The sequence below is a fragment of the Alosa alosa genome, chromosome 16 (assembly GCF_017589495.1).
Source record: "Alosa alosa isolate M-15738 ecotype Scorff River chromosome 16, AALO_Geno_1.1, whole genome shotgun sequence".
Lineage (NCBI taxonomy): Eukaryota > Metazoa > Chordata > Actinopteri > Clupeiformes > Clupeidae > Alosa > Alosa alosa.
In genome coordinates, this window is record NC_063204.1 from 14,343,206 (window position 1) to 14,362,625 (window position 19,420).

The 19,420-nt window shown below is 43.9% G+C and overlaps 1 protein-coding gene across 1 annotated transcript in view; it reads left to right on the plus strand.

The window, feature by feature from the left end:
- Window positions 1-7,896: 7,896 nt before the first annotated feature.
- Window positions 7,897-19,420, plus strand: part of ttc12 (tetratricopeptide repeat domain 12) — a gene marked incomplete at its 5' end in the record, with an annotated part of 32,510 nt that continues 20,986 nt past the window's right edge. Inside the window, 9 exons of the mRNA XM_048265842.1 lie at window positions 7,897-8,047; window positions 8,883-9,049; window positions 9,477-9,507; window positions 9,655-9,732; window positions 9,832-9,953; window positions 10,352-10,411; window positions 11,949-12,020; window positions 12,195-12,255; window positions 13,487-13,699. Of these exons, the coding sequence (XP_048121799.1) occupies window positions 7,897-8,047; window positions 8,883-9,049; window positions 9,477-9,507; window positions 9,655-9,732; window positions 9,832-9,953; window positions 10,352-10,411; window positions 11,949-12,020; window positions 12,195-12,255; window positions 13,487-13,699 (955 nt within the window). The remainder of the gene's footprint in view (window positions 8,048-8,882; window positions 9,050-9,476; window positions 9,508-9,654; window positions 9,733-9,831; window positions 9,954-10,351; window positions 10,412-11,948; window positions 12,021-12,194; window positions 12,256-13,486; window positions 13,700-19,420) is intronic.

A 19,420-nucleotide genomic window follows, 5' to 3' on the forward strand; every position in this document is an offset into this window, starting at 1 on the left:
AGCAAAACAAAAACATTTTGTAAATAAATAAACACTACAAGTCATTGACAGCACATGAATTAGGTTAAATTAGACTCAATTTTGTGAACATCTTGTTCAGATTATTACATAACAACATATGGGGGCTGAATTGAAAAAAGCTGTGAGTTCAGTGTAGGCAGTCTCTCGGGCCTAGCAGCGCCATAATGGCCCACTACAGCCAAGGCCATCAAAGGCCCTGCGGCCCAGAGTGAAAGGGTTCCAGGCACGGCCTCCTCCCATATGTGGGTATTCCAGGAAATTGATTATGAACAATCTTACCAATCTCACTCTTCCAGTGCCTGAGCCTGACGAACGTCAATTTCCTCTCTTAGTGAGGAACGTCAATTTCCTCTCTTAGATATATGTCACTCCGAGGCTATCAACAGGAGGGAACATAGCAGACCACACTTCCTGAGAAAGCTACAAAGCTTGTAGGCAGGCCCGGAGTGGGTAATCGGGAGAATCGGGAGAATTCCCGGTGGGCCGCTTCACTTTTGGGCCGGTCGAGGGAAAAATATTGGTCACGTTACGTCACGTTAATCTATCTTCTCTCAAAGTTGGCTACACACGTTCGCATTCTATTAACACCGCAGACTCTGCATGGGTTGTTCTCTCCTCCCAAGAAGAGTTAATTGGTTGGGTCCACATAGTCCATCTTTCCTAAAAAGTTTTCTCAGATACCAGCCGGGCCGGCCCTACCGTAGTGATAAGCGTCAGGGAGGATGGATGGTAGAAAGATGCCATGAGGGACTGAAAAGGCCAGGTAAAAAAGACGAAAAGTATTGGAGGGAAATGCTGCCAAATGTGCCATGCTTTTTAAGAGGACAGACATAAGTGGCAACTGGTAAAGAGAGATAGCCATGATTATAACGGTGTAATTGGGCTAATAACCTACTGGACGTTGTAGCGTTGTCAACCTATTCGCAAGTAACATATTAAATGAATTAAAATGTTAGAATGTTGGTATCATCCAATATGGCTATTTATAGACTTATATTGCAAATATTATGCAAATATTGATAACAAAACTCAAGCTTGATCTGTGTATGCAGTAGCCTATAGGCCTAAAAACAAAAGTAGCCTGAGCAGCAGATCAGCCAGTCCCCCGCTGAAAATGATAAGCCCGAAATTAACTATGACTATAGGGACAAGTAGAAGGATAATAGAGTTAACCATATGAATTAAAGTTATTTTATGGAAGAAAGAACAGTAGGCTATGACAGCAGTAGGCTACATGATCAACCTATATAGCTTGTTTGCTCAGAAGTGGATGTCGTAAATGAGCAAATCACCAAACAACATGATAGCTGACCCATGCAGAAAAAAACATGTAAACAATACAGTAGTTTAATATGCCTCTTAGTGGAATTGTGGGATACATTTCAAATGCTTTATTTCTTCCTTCCTGTTTTTGTTAACTTATCAACCTATCCTTATGGAATAGTGGAATATTAGCCTATAATAAAAACTACAGGATAGTAAGAGCTGAAATGTTGCCTTATTTATCCAATTTCCACCACCACTAAAAAAGTGGGCCGGTCTTGGGCCTGAAACTCCCGGGCTGAAAAGTGGCCCCACTCCGGCCCTGCTTGTAGGTCTTTTAATATGTGCAAAATGAGATGTCACATATCTTTTTTACCAGTCTGTTGTTACAAGTAAAACTTAAGTCTTTTAATATGTAAAACAAGACGTCACATAGCTTTTTACCAGTCTGCTGTTTCAAGTGCAATGTTCTTTGCTGCCACCTGTTGGGGAAGCAGAAGCAGTGGGCCTGAACAAGCTGATTTAGAAGGCTGCCCCTGTGCAGGGGACTGCCACTGCATGCACTACCAGTCAGACAGCAGGGTGGCTACAGTGGGAAGTGTTCCTTCAACTGCATCAGGATTCACTACTGCCTGCAGTACACGTGACTCCCCTCTGGACTGAGATAAGAGACGAGAATTATCTTCTGAATGGTGACACAATCCAGTGTAGGCCTACAGAATCTAATTGACTTAGATTCAATTTCTGCTGGGAAAGAAAGAAGAGACTCATCTTTTGAGCAGCTATGCACACCACTGACTTTACATTTTATCCTCTGAGCTGCAGGACATGCAGCATGATGGATTTCAATCATTGCAAACTGGAATTAATGCTACCTGGTTATGAACAACACGTGAGATGTGTTACCCGGAATAATACTGTAGCATACTGGATAATGGGAATGTGCAAGGAACATTCTCGGAACTCCAACTCGGATTCTCCAACTCGGAACACAAGGCAGTGTACTTGTTTCCCTTCAATAAGACTGTTAAAGAGCTGTAAACCAAAGACAAAACAAGTTGCTGTATGGTCAACGCCAAATGTGGGGCTGTTTTCTCAGCACGGACTGGAACATACTCCGTCAGCACATTGACTCTGCCACGGATGTAATTACAGACTATATTCATTTTTGCATTGAACATGTAGTCACTAAAAAGGAAGTTGTTATCCCAAATAACAAACCCTACATCAGTAAAGAGATTAAAGACTTCATTAACAGAAAGGAAATTGTATTTAAAACTCAGGACAGGGTTGTACTCAGACTAGCGCAGAAAGGACTTAACCAGCAGTTGCACACAGCCAAAAAGAAAGAGAAAGAACTCTTAGTGGATAATTGTAATATAAAAAGAGTGTAGGATTTCATAAAGGCTATTACAAATATGAACCCAAGAAGCATCTAATCACATCAAATGACACAAAAATGCCCAACGACTTACACAGTTTTTACATTAGATAGACACATGACTAGCTAGGCTGGCTGAAGGCAGACGTTAAAAGCAAATTAAACCCACTTCAGTTTGCCTACAAACAGGGTTGTATCACTAAGGATGCCATCACTACCATCATGCATTTGGCTTTAAAACATCTTGAGGACAACACATAAATGCACGCTTACTTTTGATTGATTTTAGTTCTGCATTCAACACACTTCATCCCCACTTACTAATTGAGAAACTCAGGCAGCTGGACATCATGCTTAGTGATAAGATGGTTCCATTCATTTTTAACAAATAGGACACAGCAGGTTATAGTAACCTTTCTCTAGAAACATATGGAGCACTACAAGGCGGTGTTAGCTCACCTGGTCTTTTTACCTCATATACTAATAAGTGTTCATCCAAACACCCCCAAAATTATATTTTTAAATAGATGACATTGAGATTATATTAAGCCTACTTCATAGATCTGATGATTTTAACATATCACACATACACTCTAAAAATGCTGGGTTTATAACAACCCAAATTGGGTTATTCCTAGCCCTGGTGCCTGGGTCACTATTGGACCCACCTCGGGTTGGGTTAAAATAACTTAATCTATTGGGTTGGTGACTTTAACTCTAAGTTGGGTTACTTTTACTAAACCAACTATGGGTCATTCTTACAATTCTTAACCTGCTTGAGGCTGAATGAAGTTGGCAGGTAGAATATTCTACACAAAGCATCTCTGGGGGACATTAAATTAAAGTAAAGTATATTCTTTCTTTCTATCTATCTATCTATCTATCTATCTATCTATCTATCTATCTATCTAAAAACAAATATCCACTTAGGCTATTCAAAACTGCTAAAGTAATTATCACTGTATTCTTCTGTGATTTTGTAAAATCCCACTGTGTACAGTCAGAGCCGATACGGCTCTGTGTACAGTATGCTAATATCGCCACCTACTGGTTGAAAGTGATACTATTATATGGTTTTGGGGTTTGGATGTGAAGTCACTTGTATTGTCCAAAAAGAACAGCTTCACTATCATGATAATGTGACTGAAGACATGCAAACACAGCAATATTACTATGTTATATTACGTATATATAAAATTATTCTATTACACAGATTGTATCTGTTTTTGACCTGTTCTGTATACGTATAACTTTACATGCCTAAACGGGCTTAGCCTAAATAGAACAACCTTCAGCAAAACACAGGAAAACCAACTAACCCACAAATACATTCCACAGTCACATAATTGTTACTCTTTAGGTATTTCACACACACACACACACACACACACACACACACACACACACACACACACACACACACACACACAGGCTTACCTGTGTAAGCTTTTGAGATAGGCCTATTCAGTGTGAATGAATCAAATCTCACAACAAACATTAGATCAGCACTGACATAAGATGTAAATGTTTATAGTCAAGTCAAGTCAAGTTTATTTATATAGCGCATTTCATACACAGAGGTCATTCAATGCTTTACATAAACAGTATAATAGTCATAGTTAAGGGGTATCTAACTGTGTTATGAACATTCAGTGATTTATTATATGCCTTCCTTAAGTGAACCTGGTGAGCAGCAATATTCTGTAATTTATTTCTTTATTTATTAATTCATAAGCTTAAATTCCCACTTTAGGACTTTCATTTGAATGAAACTGATGTTGGAAATACAGTATTTTCCAAATGGACAGAGGGGGCACTGTTGTTACATGACTCCAGTTGAAACCGATTTTGCTCCATTGAAGTTTTTAGTTTGCCTATTTATCAGCCAGCCGTCAACCTCACAGTTTATGGCACAGTTTATGGGGAAATTTAGTTTACTGCTTGGAAATTCAAAAGGACCAAACAGTTAATACTTTAATATCCTCTTAAAGATAGGATTACGTTTGCTTAGGAGCCCAGAGTCAATTTCCCAAACCATTAGACATCACCTCCTCAAGCAAGATAAGACCAGCCTACCTACGCAATGGGGTGAATTTAGTGACCTTTATTAGCCTATGTCTGACCTCTACCTCTAACACCATGGACATAAAATGAAACTCAACATACGTATAACACTATTTCATAGATTACCCCACATCACATTTTGTGTCAGTCTGTGCCCACAGTAGGCTACACAGATTATTCTTGAACCCACAACAAACAAGGGACATAGGCTATATATAGTATACTCTTTTGATCCCGTGAATCTCTGCATTTATCCCAATCCGTGAATTAGTGAAACACACTCAGCACACAGTGAACACAGTGAGGTGAAGCACAAACCAATGCCGGTGTTATACGGTAACTGGCTTTCATGTTAACTGGCTGGATTGTTTACTTTGCCTCTGGAGTTAACATAACCGCCCCCTTCTTTTGCAGGTGTGTTCAGCTGATACGAAGACATGTAGGCCTACTTACTCTCTCCCTGTGCCATGTTATGTTTATGCCTATAGACCCTTTCAACAAGGTAAACAAAAACAATGCTTGAACGTTCTATTTGGGCCCCAATCTACTTCCTCTGCATTAAGATAACATATGGAATGTTAAAACGGAAGTCTTGTGGGGCCAACTATGATGCTGATAATGGAACTCTCTTGAAAGGGTCCATAGCCTATGTTTATTTCTTAGCTTTTGTCCAAAGCGACTTAATGTCGTCAACAGTAAAGTCAAACAGCCCAAATAAAGCAATAGGTCTACTCAATATTAGTAATGGACTAGGACAAATTAAATTGAACTGAATAGCCTAATAAAAGCAGCATCTTATAGTTTACGTAGAGCTATTAAAGATGGTAGGCGGCGCTATAGAGACAAAGTTGAAGCTGATTTCTTGGAGGGTGATCCAGCACGAGTGTGGAAAGGACTCCGAACAATCACTGGCTTTGAAAGAAAGTCCCCTCCTATGATGAATGTGAGTAAAGCCCTCCCTGATGAACTTAATGCTTTTTATGCTCGCTTTGACATGAAAAACACAGACTATCTTGCACTAGCTGCAGCATGTGAAGCAAATGAGGATGCACCTTTCTGTGTCTCTGAGGTCGATGTGAGCAATGCCTTTAGGAGGGTTAATTGTAGAAAAGCTGCTGGACCGGATGGAATTTCTAACAGGGTTTTGAAATCCTGCGCTGCTCAGTTAGCTCCTGTGTTCACTTATATCTTTAACACATCATTGGCTCAAGAGACAGTTCCTACTTGCCTCAAGCAGTCTGTTATTGTTCCAGTACCGAAAAACAAAAGTCCATCATGTCTGAATGACTACCGCCCAGTAGCCCTGACGTCTACAGTGATGAAGTGTTTTGAGAAGCTTGTGAAAAACATTATCTGCTCATCCCTCCCTGCCTCCTTCTCGACCCTCCAATTTGCTTACAGAGCCAACAGGTCTACAGAGGATGCCATCTCAAACCTCATGCACACCACCTTAACTCACCTGGAGGAGGGGAATGGGAATTATGTGAGGATGCTGTTCATTGACTTTAGTTCAGCATTCAACACGATAGTACCTCTCACCTTGGTCACAAAGATGAAGGCCTTAGGACTGAACACCACCCTGTGTCACTGGATATTTGACTTTCTCACCAACCGTTCACAAGTGGTTAGAGTGGGAGGTCTGACATCTGACACATTAACCATCAGCACTGGTGCTCCCCAAGGCTGTGTTTTGAGTCCACTGCTGTACAACATCTACACACATGACTGCAAAGCCAACAGTAGTCATACCTCCATCATCAAGTTTGCAGATGACACAGTGATTTTGGGCCTGATTAGTAGCAACAATGAACAGCTCTACTTGGATCAGGTTGATGAGGTGGCACAGTGGTGTCAATCTAACAGCTTGACACTGAATATCCATAAAACCAAGGAAATGGTAGTGGATTACAGAAGGCAGCAGCAGAACTACAGTTACACCCCACTAATGATCAGCGGGCAACCTGTAGAGAGAGTCACAAGTTTTAAATACCTTGGTGTCCACATTACTGAAGACTTAACATGGACTGTTAACACTCAATATGTTCTGAAGAAGTCCAGACAACGACTCTACTTCCTTCGTCAGCTAAGGAAATTCAAAGTTTCTACATCCATCATGAAGGCCTTCTACACTTCAGCGGTTGAGAGTGTTCTAACTGGTAGCATCATCACCTGGTATGGGAACTCCACAGTTAGAGATTGTAGTACTCTGCAGAGAGTAGTGCGCTCAGCTGAACGTACTATAAGAACTCAACTCCCTGCTCTACAAGATATCTATTCCAGAAGAGTACTCCTAAGAGCCCAAAAGATTCTGAAGGACTCTTCTCATCCTAACAGTGGATTATTCCTACCGCTGAAATCAAGAAGACGCCTATGTAGTCACAAAGCCAGAACTGAGAGACTCAGGAGAAGTTTTTATCCCCAGGCCATCCGAACTCTGAACTCACACTATACTGACTTTGCACACATTCACTCCTCAGCACTCTCAAACATTTCCCAACTCTGAACTCACACTATACTGACTTTGCACTCATTCACTCCTCAGCACTCATGACGCCTCCCCCCACACACACCTACATGGCTTTTAGCACTTTTACATCCCTCTCCCTATGCTACAGACCTTTTATTTATTTTCTTATTTCATCACACGTCAAAACACACACACACACACACAAACATATCTGACTTTCTCCAACTTTTGCACATCTCCATAGAACTTTTTATTTATTATTTTTTATTTCTCCTCCATCTATCTACCCATGTCCTTGATTGCCTAGCCTTCTTGCAGCCCTTGCCACTTAATCTACTAAACCCCTCTTCTACTGCACTTTTTACCCCCATAAATGCACAAATAGGCTGACACCAGACATAATTTCACTGCATTTCTTACTTCCAGTAACTATATGCATGTGACAATAAACTTCCTTGTATCCTAATAACAACAACCATAATCATACCCTACACAACACTGCAACACTGTACAAAATAATTTGATATAAATAGGGTGTAGGCTTTTGAATTTTGCACGACCCCAGCACGACCACTGAGCACCAAAGATTCTTTGCTGAGCACCATAGACATAATATACATGTATATTATGTTTATGTCTATGCTGAGCACGACCCCATTGCTCTAACTTCCTGCTGCTCGTAACCATGGTTACAGCGTAACGAAACACTGCTTGTAAACTATGTGCTGTGTCCTGTGCTTACTTGGTCAGCTTTATAATTTACACTGTGGAACATCCTCGTTCATGTGCATCATTCACAATGGAAGACAGCGAAGGATTTGATGATTTCCTGAAAAATGTGGATGCGATAAGTATGTTGTGTTTAAAACCTCAGTGCAATAGACATTAACGTTAGTCTAGTTAGACTATCGTAACACCCCCAATTATCACCACTTTTGTTCAGAAATTGTAAAACAACAATGTTTTTTAACACTTCAAAGTAACATTTACTAAATGAACCTTACATTTTTCAGTAGCCATAGATGTATAGATTTGAACAAAATCTGCTTTGGTTCTTAACGGGCGCATTTACTGCCTGAAATATCCGATTTTGTTTACCACGCTCGGAGTTATAGTGCTGGCCTGGCCTGATGGGTCAACGGCACATGTCATGAACGGTTAGACCGAGAATTCTTGTCATGAAATTAAAATTCCACTGAAGCTCCAAGCGGTTGTGTACACGCAGCCTTACAACACTGTTTACAGCTCTTCCAGTCACGGTAAAATGTCATTTTTGGTACATAGCTAATTTAGATACACCTATTGTGTGGGTGGTTGCGTTTCTTTAGGAGTCCGCTGTCTTGGTTTGTATAGAAATGGATATTAAGTGACACATACAAGACGGTGGAAATACGGGACCGACGGTAATAGGGGGAGTTCCGATAGCTTCTAGACTAGTTAGAATCACGTTGTGAGATCGCTAACGTTAGCAGCAAAACTAAAACAGCAGTGTTAGGTGATGCTTTTTCAGAAATGAATTCTGTTAATTTTAGACACACGTCGCCAAGTGAATTCAATTAGGATCGCAACAGTTTGTTTATCGTCATAACCACCAATGTTGTGCCCTGGCTGTTTGCATTGTCCTTGCTGTGTGTGTGTGTGTGCGTGTGTGTGGGTGATATATGGTCATGGTGCTTATGTCTGAAGGCGAGCTGGTGAAAGAGCTGTCTTCTGCTGACACGAGTAGCCACACCAAAGCTGTGGAGCGCGCGGACAGCTGGCTGGAGGCCTCTAAACGGAAGGCGCATCAGAAAGGAGCCGTCAACCGGACTGTGATTAACTCACGTAACCCAGCGGCAGCGACAGCCCAAGCGGTAACTGGATTTGTTTGGCCTGCCGCTAGAGACTTGCAATACCAATACAAATTTTCTTTTTTTTTTTAGTCTTTTGGTGGAGTTTTCAACCCAGAGTTCTGCTGGGTTGAAACAGTATACGAACATCAAACTGCAAGAGAAAACTATTAGGGCTGTTTTGTTTTGTTCTGATAGTCAACCACACAGTGCTCATTATGTGAGATTATATAGACTAGATAAAATACAAATCAGTCAATTAGTATTTTCAAACAACCAGAATTCATAGCCAGTTCATTAAGAGAACTTAGCAGTTTCTGAAGTGTGCTTAGCCTACTGTACACCATGACAGGTTTGGGTTGTTTGTTAATGCTACGGACTGCAATGTACCCCATCAAAGTGCTTTTCTCACCATTGAAAATTATGCTGTGTGTCGTGCTCTGTGTTCTAGGACTTCCCCAGTGATCCAGACACCAGTCAAGGTGTGTGTTACCATGTCTGCTCACATGACAAACAGGGACATATACACTGAAAGATGTAGAGCTAAGTGCACATTCCCCAGAAAACGGTTACTTTGATCAGTGCGCAGCCTTTCAAGCATGGCTAACTGTAACCCTTCCATGGCTTAGAGGCGTTCATGAGGCTGCTGGAGAAGGATGCTGAGGAGAGGAGGAAGAGCAGGAAAGCAAAGGAAGAGAAATCCAACGGTAAGAGTGGATGGCTCCTGTAAATCAATTGTCTGTCAGAGCAGAGGCTGGATTTCGTGTTGGCTCACGCTGAGTACCCCTCTACACACACACACCCAGCCCTGAAGGTCAGAGGCAACGTCGCCTTCTCTCAGGGGGACTATCAGACTGCTGTGCAGCTCTACACGGAGGGACTGCTGCAGCTGCGAGATAAGCAGGAGCTCTACACCAACCGGGCACAGGTGGAGTCTCACAGTGCTGACACAGTCACAGATATGACAACACAGCCACAAACACAGCACAACACAAACACAAACACAGACACGACACGACACAAACGCAGCACAGACACAAACACGACACAGACTTATACACAGCACAGCCACAAAAACAAACACAGACAAAAACACAACACAGACACAACCACAACATAGATATTATAACAAACACAGACACAGCACAGATATAAACACAGGTGATCATGTAGAAAATCAATACTGGGCACAAGTAGAACCCACAGCACAGATACAGATACAAACACAGACACATTCACCTTCATTTCTGGAGGACGAACTGTAGATAGACCCAGGATGAAAGAGACAGACTTTAGTGTGTGTTTCTGTGTCTCCCTATGGTGCAGGCGCTCATCAAACTGCAGAGGTACACAGAGGCCATCGCTGACTGTGAGTGGGCTTTAAAGGTGAGCACTACTGCAGGTGTGTGGCACTGAGGTGGGCTTTAAAGGTGAGCACTACTGCAGGTGTGTGGCACTGAGGTGGGCACAGGTTTTCCACAGGTCATGGAATTTCTGGAATATCATGGCATTTTAATAAAGTCTATATTCCAAATGGAAAGTCAGGAAAGTCAATTGTATTTTTTTAGGGCGAAGTCAGGGAACATCAGGGAAATTTGTTGTAACAGTTTAAATGTACTTGCCAAAATACATTAATACAAATATATTTCCATACAGCATTGGTGTTTATCTGGTAATTAGATTTTTCTATTACTGCTTGCTTGAGTGGTTGTCATTAGCCCTACTTCGTTCTTTCTCAATGTCTATTTATTAATTTCCCACTCTAAAAAAGGGCAAAGATTCTTGAACGATTCTTGAACGAACTGCTGGAGGTGTATGACATTGAGGTGGGCATTGCTGCAGGTATGTGGCACTAAAGTGGGCACTACTAACCTGGGAACACCCAGACCTTCACAATTGTACAATTGGGTGTGGGTCTGGAAAAGCTTCATTGAGGTTCTAGGGTGTAACGCAGTGAAATTAAACTTAAATTGGGACATTCAATTCTTACCAAACCATCTCAAAAGTGTAGCAATCTTGTAAACGAAGGTTGTAAATGCAGTTGTTTACTCAATTCCAAAGAAATACACGTCCATGTCAGATTAGCGATTGTGTTTGTGTCCCCTGCAGAGCGAATTCCAAATTTGCCGAAGGTCGTATGGGTATTCCAAAAGGGCACTACTGTAGGTGTGTGGCATTGAGGTGGGCTTTAAAGGTGGGCTCTGCAGGTGTGTGGCGCTAAGGTGGGCTTTAAAGGTGGGCTCTGCAGGTGTGTGGCACTATGGTGGGCTTTAAAGGTGGGCTCTGCAGGTGTGTGGCACTATGGTGGGTTTTAAAGGTGGGCTCTACAGGTGTGTGGCGCTATGGTGGGTTTTAAATGTGGGCTCTGCAGGTTTGTGGCGCTAAGGTGGGTTTTAAATGTGGGCTCTGCTGGTTTGTAGCGCTAAGGTGGGTTTTAAATGTGGGCTCTGCAGGTTTGTGGCATTAAGGTGGGCTTTAAAGGTGGGCTCTACTGCAGGTGTGCACTGAAGCCCAGTGTGCTGGTGCAGTGGTTTACATAGTGATAAGCGTTTCTAGAAGCTTCTGTGCCACACTGACGTTCTCATGTGTACATCTTACCTTCACAGTACATTTACTGTGTATTACTAGATTGAAAATATAGACTTTATTTACACATTTTGGTGTTTTTTTTTTTTAAAGTTTCTAAACGTTGTTTTTTTCATATTTATTATTTATAATAAGTTTATAAAACTTGTGATGTTGTGCTCTTCTGTGTATGTGTGTGTCTGTCTGTATGTGTGTTTGTGTGCTTGAGTGATTGCTGTGTGTCTGGTGATGGCTCGTTGCTGTGACAGACTCAACACTCAAAGACATGGTGTCTCTCTCTGTCTCTCTCTCTCTCCACCTTTCTCTCTCTTTCCTTCTCTCTCTCTCCCTCCGCCAGTGTAATGAGGAGTGTGTGAAGGCGTACGTGCACATGGGTCGGGCGCATCTCGGCCTTAATCAGTATGCAAAGGTCAGTCCTCACCGTGTTTACCCCATACTCGGTCACTCTGTCAGAGCCCTAATGATGTTCTTGCTGAGCGGCTAACACCTCTCCCTGCTAACGCTGATGCTGCGCTCGTGTGTCGTGTATATGTGTGTGTGTGTGTGTGTGTGTGTGTGTGTGTGTGTGTGTGTGTGTGTGCAGGCGCGGGAGTGCTACATAAGGATCCTTGAGATGGAGCCAGAGCGAGAGGCCGTTGTGAAAGGTGGGTCACCTAAGGTCATCTGAGGAAAGGTGAAAGGCGGTACTGAGCTGAGTGCATCTGTGGTCACCTGAGCAACGGGCCGTGATGAAAGGCGGGTTACCTGAGGTCACCTGAGCGAATGCCCATTACAGTCTGTTTCCGATCATTCGATTCGGTTGCATGGCGGACGGAACGGATTTCATCAGGGATCGAGACGAGAGAAAGGTCCAGATCCAGATCACACGAGCAGAGTGACAGCGCTGCATCAATCACAGCCTCTTCCACCTTTTCACCGGATGTCTCCTCATTCCCTCTTTTTTTCTCCAGACATGACTGTCATTACACACGCAGATACACAAACACACACACAACACACACTCATGCACAAACAAACACACTCACACACACACTTATGCACAAACACACACACACACACACACACACACACACATACTGTACACACACACACTCACAGGCACATACACACATCCACACACCCAAATACACATGCACATGCACATGCACACACACACACACACACACACAAACACACACACACACACACGCATCCACACACCCAAATGCACATGCACACACACACACACACACACACAGGCACATACACATACATGCATACACACTCACACACACACACACACACACACACAAATTAGCACACTCACACACACACTCAAAGCCATTCTTTAAGTGAGTTCAAACTCAGAGACATGAAAGAGCCGCTTTTTTACAGTGAGCTGTCTCTGACTGCTCCTCACTCTGTCTTCTGTTCAGCCCCATATGGCCCTCTAGCCCAGTCTGAACACGAGGCATTTAAACTAATTTTCATTTGCTCTGTTCCTTTGTGCGAGACAGAGACAGAGCGAGAATGAGTGTGTATGAATACAGTGTCTTTCATCAGTGTATAGTGTTAAGAGGGCGTGCTGGGCATTGTGATGGGGTTGTTTAAAGAAGTAGGCCACAAACATCTGGCCAACATTTGCAAACAGTTTTCTGTTTTTTCTGTTGTCCGTCATCATACAGGGGAGTCGGACGAGGGGTTATGGAAAGTTTTACATAAAGTTGCTCCAATTGAACTGTTCAGAGAAAACATGTTTGCCTTGAATGCTCACCTCTGTTCACGAAGTTTGACCGCATCTCTGGAATGTCCAGAGTGCCGGCGGAGGTTGGCTGTTGAGGCTCCTGGGCCTGGCTGTGTGTGTAAATGTGTGTGTCATCTGCCTCCCCCACCCAGATTATTTATTCCAGGTGGAGCTGGCGGAGCGCAGGGAGCAGGAGGAGCGAAGCGCGCAGGAGGAATGTCAGAAGGAGCAGGAGGAGGCGGTGGAGGTGGTTTCCACGGCGACACAAGGGCTGCTGCAGCTCCTCCGGAAGCTGGACAAGCCTGATGAAATGAGCCTGTACTACTGCGGGGGAGTGGAGCTGCTGGCACACGCCATCACTGACTGTGAGCACACATGTGGCCTCCTCTCCTCTCCTCTCCTTCTCTCCCCTCTTCTCTCTTCTCCTCTCTCCTCTCCAACCCACTCTTCTCCTCCCCTCATCTCTTTTCTTTTCTCCACCCCTCACCTCTCCTCTCCTCTCCTCTCCTCTCCTATTCTCTCTCCACCCCTCTCCTCTTCTATCCTCTCTTCTCTTCTCTTCTCTTCTCTTCTCTTCTCTTCTCTTCTCTTCTCTCCTCGTTCCCCCCCATCTTTTATTCTCTCCTCTGCTTTCTTATCCTCCTCTCCCTATCTCTTTTCTTTTCTCCTCTTCACTCCTTTCCTCTCCTCTCTTCTTCTCCCCTGATCTCTTCTCTCCTCTCTCCTCTCCCTCCTCATCACTTTCTCTGCTCCACTTCACTCCCTCAGCCCTCATTGTGATGGATTGGCTGCCCTCTCGTTTCCTCTGTGAGCTTCACAGCCAGCCAGCGCTCCCATTCAACAAATGATCTCCTCTCTTGGTCTGTGTGTGTGTGTGTGTGTGTGTGTGCGTGCGTGCCCTCTCCTTTACTCACTCTCTCTTTCTCTCTCTCTCTCTCTTTCTCTCTCTCTCACCCCTGTTCCTTCGTTACGATATCCGCTTCACTCCTTTGATCTTTCACAGTTCATCTGCTTGACTTATTTTTGCTTCTCCTGCGAATCTAATAGCCCTGATGGTATTGGTGCTGGTGTGTTTGCTGTTGATGCCGGTGTGTATGTGTGTATGTGTGTGTGTGTGTGTCTGTGTGTGTGTGTGTGTGTGTGTATGTTTGTGTGCTGGAGGGTTTGCTGCTGCTGCTGCAGCAGCTGTGTGTGTGTGCGTGCGTGCGCGCGCACGTGTGTGTGTATGTGTGTATTGTATGTTTGTGGACTGGAACAAATGGACAGACCCGGAGCCTGCACAGGGAGTCATCAGAGAGAGGGTGCTGGAGCGGTGTAAGCTCCTGGGTCACACTTCTACACACATCCTTAAAGGTATTCCTCACAGCTTTCTTTGGCAGCATGCCCGGGGGTCAAAGTCAAAATCAAAGTCAAAGTCTGCTTTATTGTCAATTTCTTCACATGTCAAGACATACAAAGAGATCGAAATTACGTTTCCCACTATCCCACGGTGGAGACAAGACATATTTTAACCAATTAGGTCCACAGACAAACATAATATTCAAGTAAACAATATAAAAAGTAAATAAGAAGGCACATACAATGAAGAAATAAGAGCAGCAAAATTTTGTTGAAATTGTGCAATTGTGCATACAGTAGACAGTCAATATAATAGTGCAAAAGTCAGGCCAATAAATGGCTGAGGTAGTTCTGTTTGACCTAAGTATGCAAGGCATAGTGGTGCAAGTTATGTAAGAGCAGCAGAAGTCTGTTCAGAAGTGTTTTCAGGACAACAGGACAACAACAACAAGTTGCAAAGTGTGCAAGTGTACAAGTGGAGTAGTGCAAGTGGAGTAGTGGAGTAGTGCAAGGCAGCCATTGTGGGTCCAAAGTCCAGGATGTTATGTGGCTGAGGGTGGAGGGGGGAGAGGGGGGAGAGAGTTCAGCATCCTAACAGCCTGGTGTATGAAGCTGTTGGTGAGTCTGGTGGTGCGGGAGCGCAGGCTTCTGTACCTCTGTACCTCTTCCCAGAGGGCAGTGGGGTGGGGGTGTGCTTTCTTGGTGCTAGAATCTAGAAATGGTGTGTGTGTGTGTGTGTATGTGCGTGTGTGTTTATGTGTGTGGATGTGCTTTCTTGGTGCTAGAATCTAAAAATGGTGTGTGTGTGTGTGTGTGTGTGTGTGACAGTCTGTCTGCAGTCAGCCTCTGAGTGCTGTGGAGTTACCGTACTCCTTCAACTTCAACTCCATGATTGGTTGTCAGTATTGACTTGACTGGTATAAAGTGCATTCTCGCAGAATCAATAAAGTTTTTAGAATCAAGCTCCTTTTCCATGGCTCTCCAGACAGCCGGAGATTTTCCTATTTCACGATGACTAATGGTTATATCACAAATGTGACCCTGCATAGATTGTTTTTGCTTGCAATTACGACAACAAATCCTCAGGATTTCCCACTAGGACTTATTCTGTGGGGGTTCAATTACATTAAAATCTGTTATAATTATCAGTTATACTAAATCTGTTGGAGTAACATTCTGCACGTCCTCATCTGCATCCTGCAACAGGCAGCTATTTTTAAATTTTTCTGTTTTTATTTTTGATAAATATCTATTTTTGTCCTTGGCTGTCAGTGCCAGTCAGCTGTGTTGTGTGTGTGTGTGTACGTGTCTGTGTGCGTGTGTACGTGCGTGCGCGCGTGTGTGTGTGCTGTATTTTGAGCCGGGCTGTCGTGGTGCTCAGTTGTTTTCTCTGCCCTCTCCCTGCTTCTGGCACTCCAGCAGCTGGCTTGAACAGCAGTAATGAGCAGGGCTGTGGTATCAGTGGAGGCAAATAAAAATAGCCACACACTCCCTTAAACCTGCAAATCTCGTTACCATGACAATAACCCAAAGTGTGCCTCTGAGGGTCCACAGTAAGCCAGCAGAGGCCTCAGCAGACACCCTCTCCTTATGAATGCAGATGGTAGGGACCCTCTATTTATGAACGCAGATCTGAGTTAGACAGCAGAGACCCTGGTTAGCACGCAGACCTTCTCAGTTGTAATTGAGAGTGAGTCTGGAACATAAGAGGTCTGGAAGAGCTTCATTGACTTACGACTTTCAGCAGGGGCGTAACTAGCAGTTAAATTAAACTTAAAGGAATACGCCACCCCTAGGTGAAATTGGGTCACTCCCCGCAGTCCCTAGAGTTGGATGAGTGAGCCAAAGCGTTTCATAGCCGACCCAGCCATTGTCCTAATCTAGAAACGGCCCGGTTAGCTTTAGTTTAGCGTAGTCGCTGTAATCCGGAGATGCCAGCTAGCATGTCGGTGCAAAAGTGAATCAAATAACTCAAGATTTTTTATAATTATTTCTCGTAACCTGTACATTCACATCGAGTACAAATATCAATGCAAATTAACACAAAGGGATTTACTAGACCAATTTAGATTTGGAACTATTTTCGGGCATAGCACCCGGCAAAGCACCGCTGCCAGGCACAAAAGACATCACGCAGCATCTGTAAACCCTCAACTTCGGCAATACACCAGCGTGACTACCAAGTTCTCTGCTACTAGGCTGACACTGACAGGTGGGCTTTCTCTAAGAGTTCTAATGGCGATGAATATGGAAGATTACACGATAGACGAAGATGATGACTTCGACTACCAAGATCCAAGACCCTACCTTTTCGAACCTGAGTTCACTGAAGAGGAGTTGCGAGCTTTGGATCTGGGAAGAGAGGACGTTGCAACTAGTCAAGGCGAGTTGGATGAGAGAACGAGAGCAAACACGAACTGGTGGTGTGAGTGTGGAGTGTGCCAACCCATGCCGACTGAAATGGAGTGTTTATGCTGTGCAGAGTGGGATAAAATACTGCCATCGATGGTGGGCAACGCTCCCGAAGAGGAGCGTGACCGCACTTGTGTCACTGCTACCGTGACCGCACTTGTGTCACTGCTACCGACGACTTCTCAGCAATGATCCATCCTGCAGTCCTCAGTTTTTTTTTTTCCACACTCCACACTCACACCACCAGTTCGTGTTTGCTCTCGCCTTGACTAGTCACAACATCCTCTCTTCCCAGATCCAAAGCTCGCAACTCCTCTTCAGTGAACTCAGGTTCGAAAAGGTAGGGTCTTGGATCTTGGTAGTCGAAGTCATCATCTTCATCTATCGTGTAATCTTCCATATTCATCGCCATTAGAACTCTTGGCGTGAGTGTGGAGTGTGGAAAAAAAAAACTGAGGACTGCAGGATGGATCATTGCTGAGAAGTCGTCGGTAGCAGTGACACAAGTGCGGTCATGCTCCTCTTCGGGAGCGTTGCCCACCATCGATGGCAGTATTTTATCCCACTCTGCACAGCATAAACACTCCATTTCAGTCGGCATGGGTTGGCACACTCCACACTCACACCACCAGTTCGTGTTTGCTCTCGTTCTCTCATCCGACTCGCCTTGACTAGTTGCAACGTCCTCTCTTCCCAGATCCAAAGCTCGCAACTCCTCTTCAGTGAACTCAGGTTCGAAAAGGTAGGGTCTTGGATCTTGGTAGTCGAAGTCATCATCTTCGTCTATCGTGTAATCTTCCATATTCATCGCCATTAGAACTCTTAGAGAAAGCCCACCTGTCAGTGTCAGCCTAGTAGCAGAGAACTTGGTAGTCACGCTGGTGTATTGCCGGAAGTTGAGGGTTTACAGATGCTGCGTGGTGTCTTTGCGCCTGGCAGCGGTGCTTTGCCGGTGCTATGCCTGAAAATAGTTCCAAATCTAAATTGGTCTAGTAAATCCCTTTGTGTTAATTTGCATTGATATTTGTACTTTCGATGTGAATGTACAGGTTCTGGTGAAATAATTATAAAAAATCTTGAGTTATTTGATTCACTTTTGCAACGACATGCTAGCTGGCATCTCCGGATTACAGCGACTACGCTAAGCTAAAGCTAACCGGGCCGTTTCTAGATTAGGACAATGGCTGGGTCGGCTATGAAACGCTTTGGCTCACTCATCCAACTCTAGGGACTGCGGGGAGTGACCCAATTTCACCTAGGGGTGGCGTATTCCTTTAAATTGGTGTATTAAACTCTTACCAAATCGTTTCAGAAGTGTAGCAATCTCGGAAACGAAGTTGTGCAGTTGTTTACTCGATTTCAAAGAAATTCACGCCCATGCTGGATTAGCTATTGTATTTGCGTGCCCGTGTTTTAGGGACATTAGAAATGGGTTTCAATGGCCTCTTGGCCAGACAGACCTGCAGAGCGAATCCCAAATTTTCCGAAGGGTTCGTATGGGTATTCCCAGTCTAGAGAACCTTTCCTTATGAATGCAGATCTGAGTTAGACTCACAGTAAACTGTGGTCATCCTGCATAGTGCGTCAGCATTGCAATGTAATGAGTTTCTGAGACGGCCAGATACGAAATTGAAATGTGGCCATGGGTGTAGTATAGTATACAGTAGTATGGAACACCCACATTTCCAAAGCCTCCAGATTAGAGATTCCACAGTTAAATATGTGCCTGTGTATGGTTGGATAAAGATCACTTTACTCTTTCTAAAGAAACATGATTGAAATCAGTAGCCCATAAAAAATGGAAAATGCCACCCAAATTATTAAAATCATCCAAAAGTGATGGGATTGAGCTGTGTGTAAATGGTTAGGGTGTGCAATGGAATGGTCTGGTTCGGTCTTTGCTGTTCTGCGTGGAGACTGACCTTACAGTATGGTCCTGCGTTATTGGGCAGCAGGCTGGACTCCTTCCCATTGTTCTCTGTCTGGAGAGGAGAGGAGACAGGGGATCTGTTCCTGCTGTTGTTAATCTCGTTCTCCCTGTTACATGCCGGCTCAAGCATGAAACATAGAGGGGAGGCCACACGCAGATAATAAGTAAATAAAGTATATTTATTAAAGAATATTCTAGCGAAGATTAAGGAAGTCAGTATAATGGATTGTAAAATAAGAATGTAGTGCCAGTCGGTGTCTAGGGGTATGTACAGCGAAACGGATACAACAAAAGCCAACGTCGGAAGAGGAGAAGAGAGCCCTCAGCATGGGGAGAGCAGGCTTCTTATCCCCACGCCAATCAAGTGTGATCTCACACACCTGGATACACCTGGGCCCTAGTCACC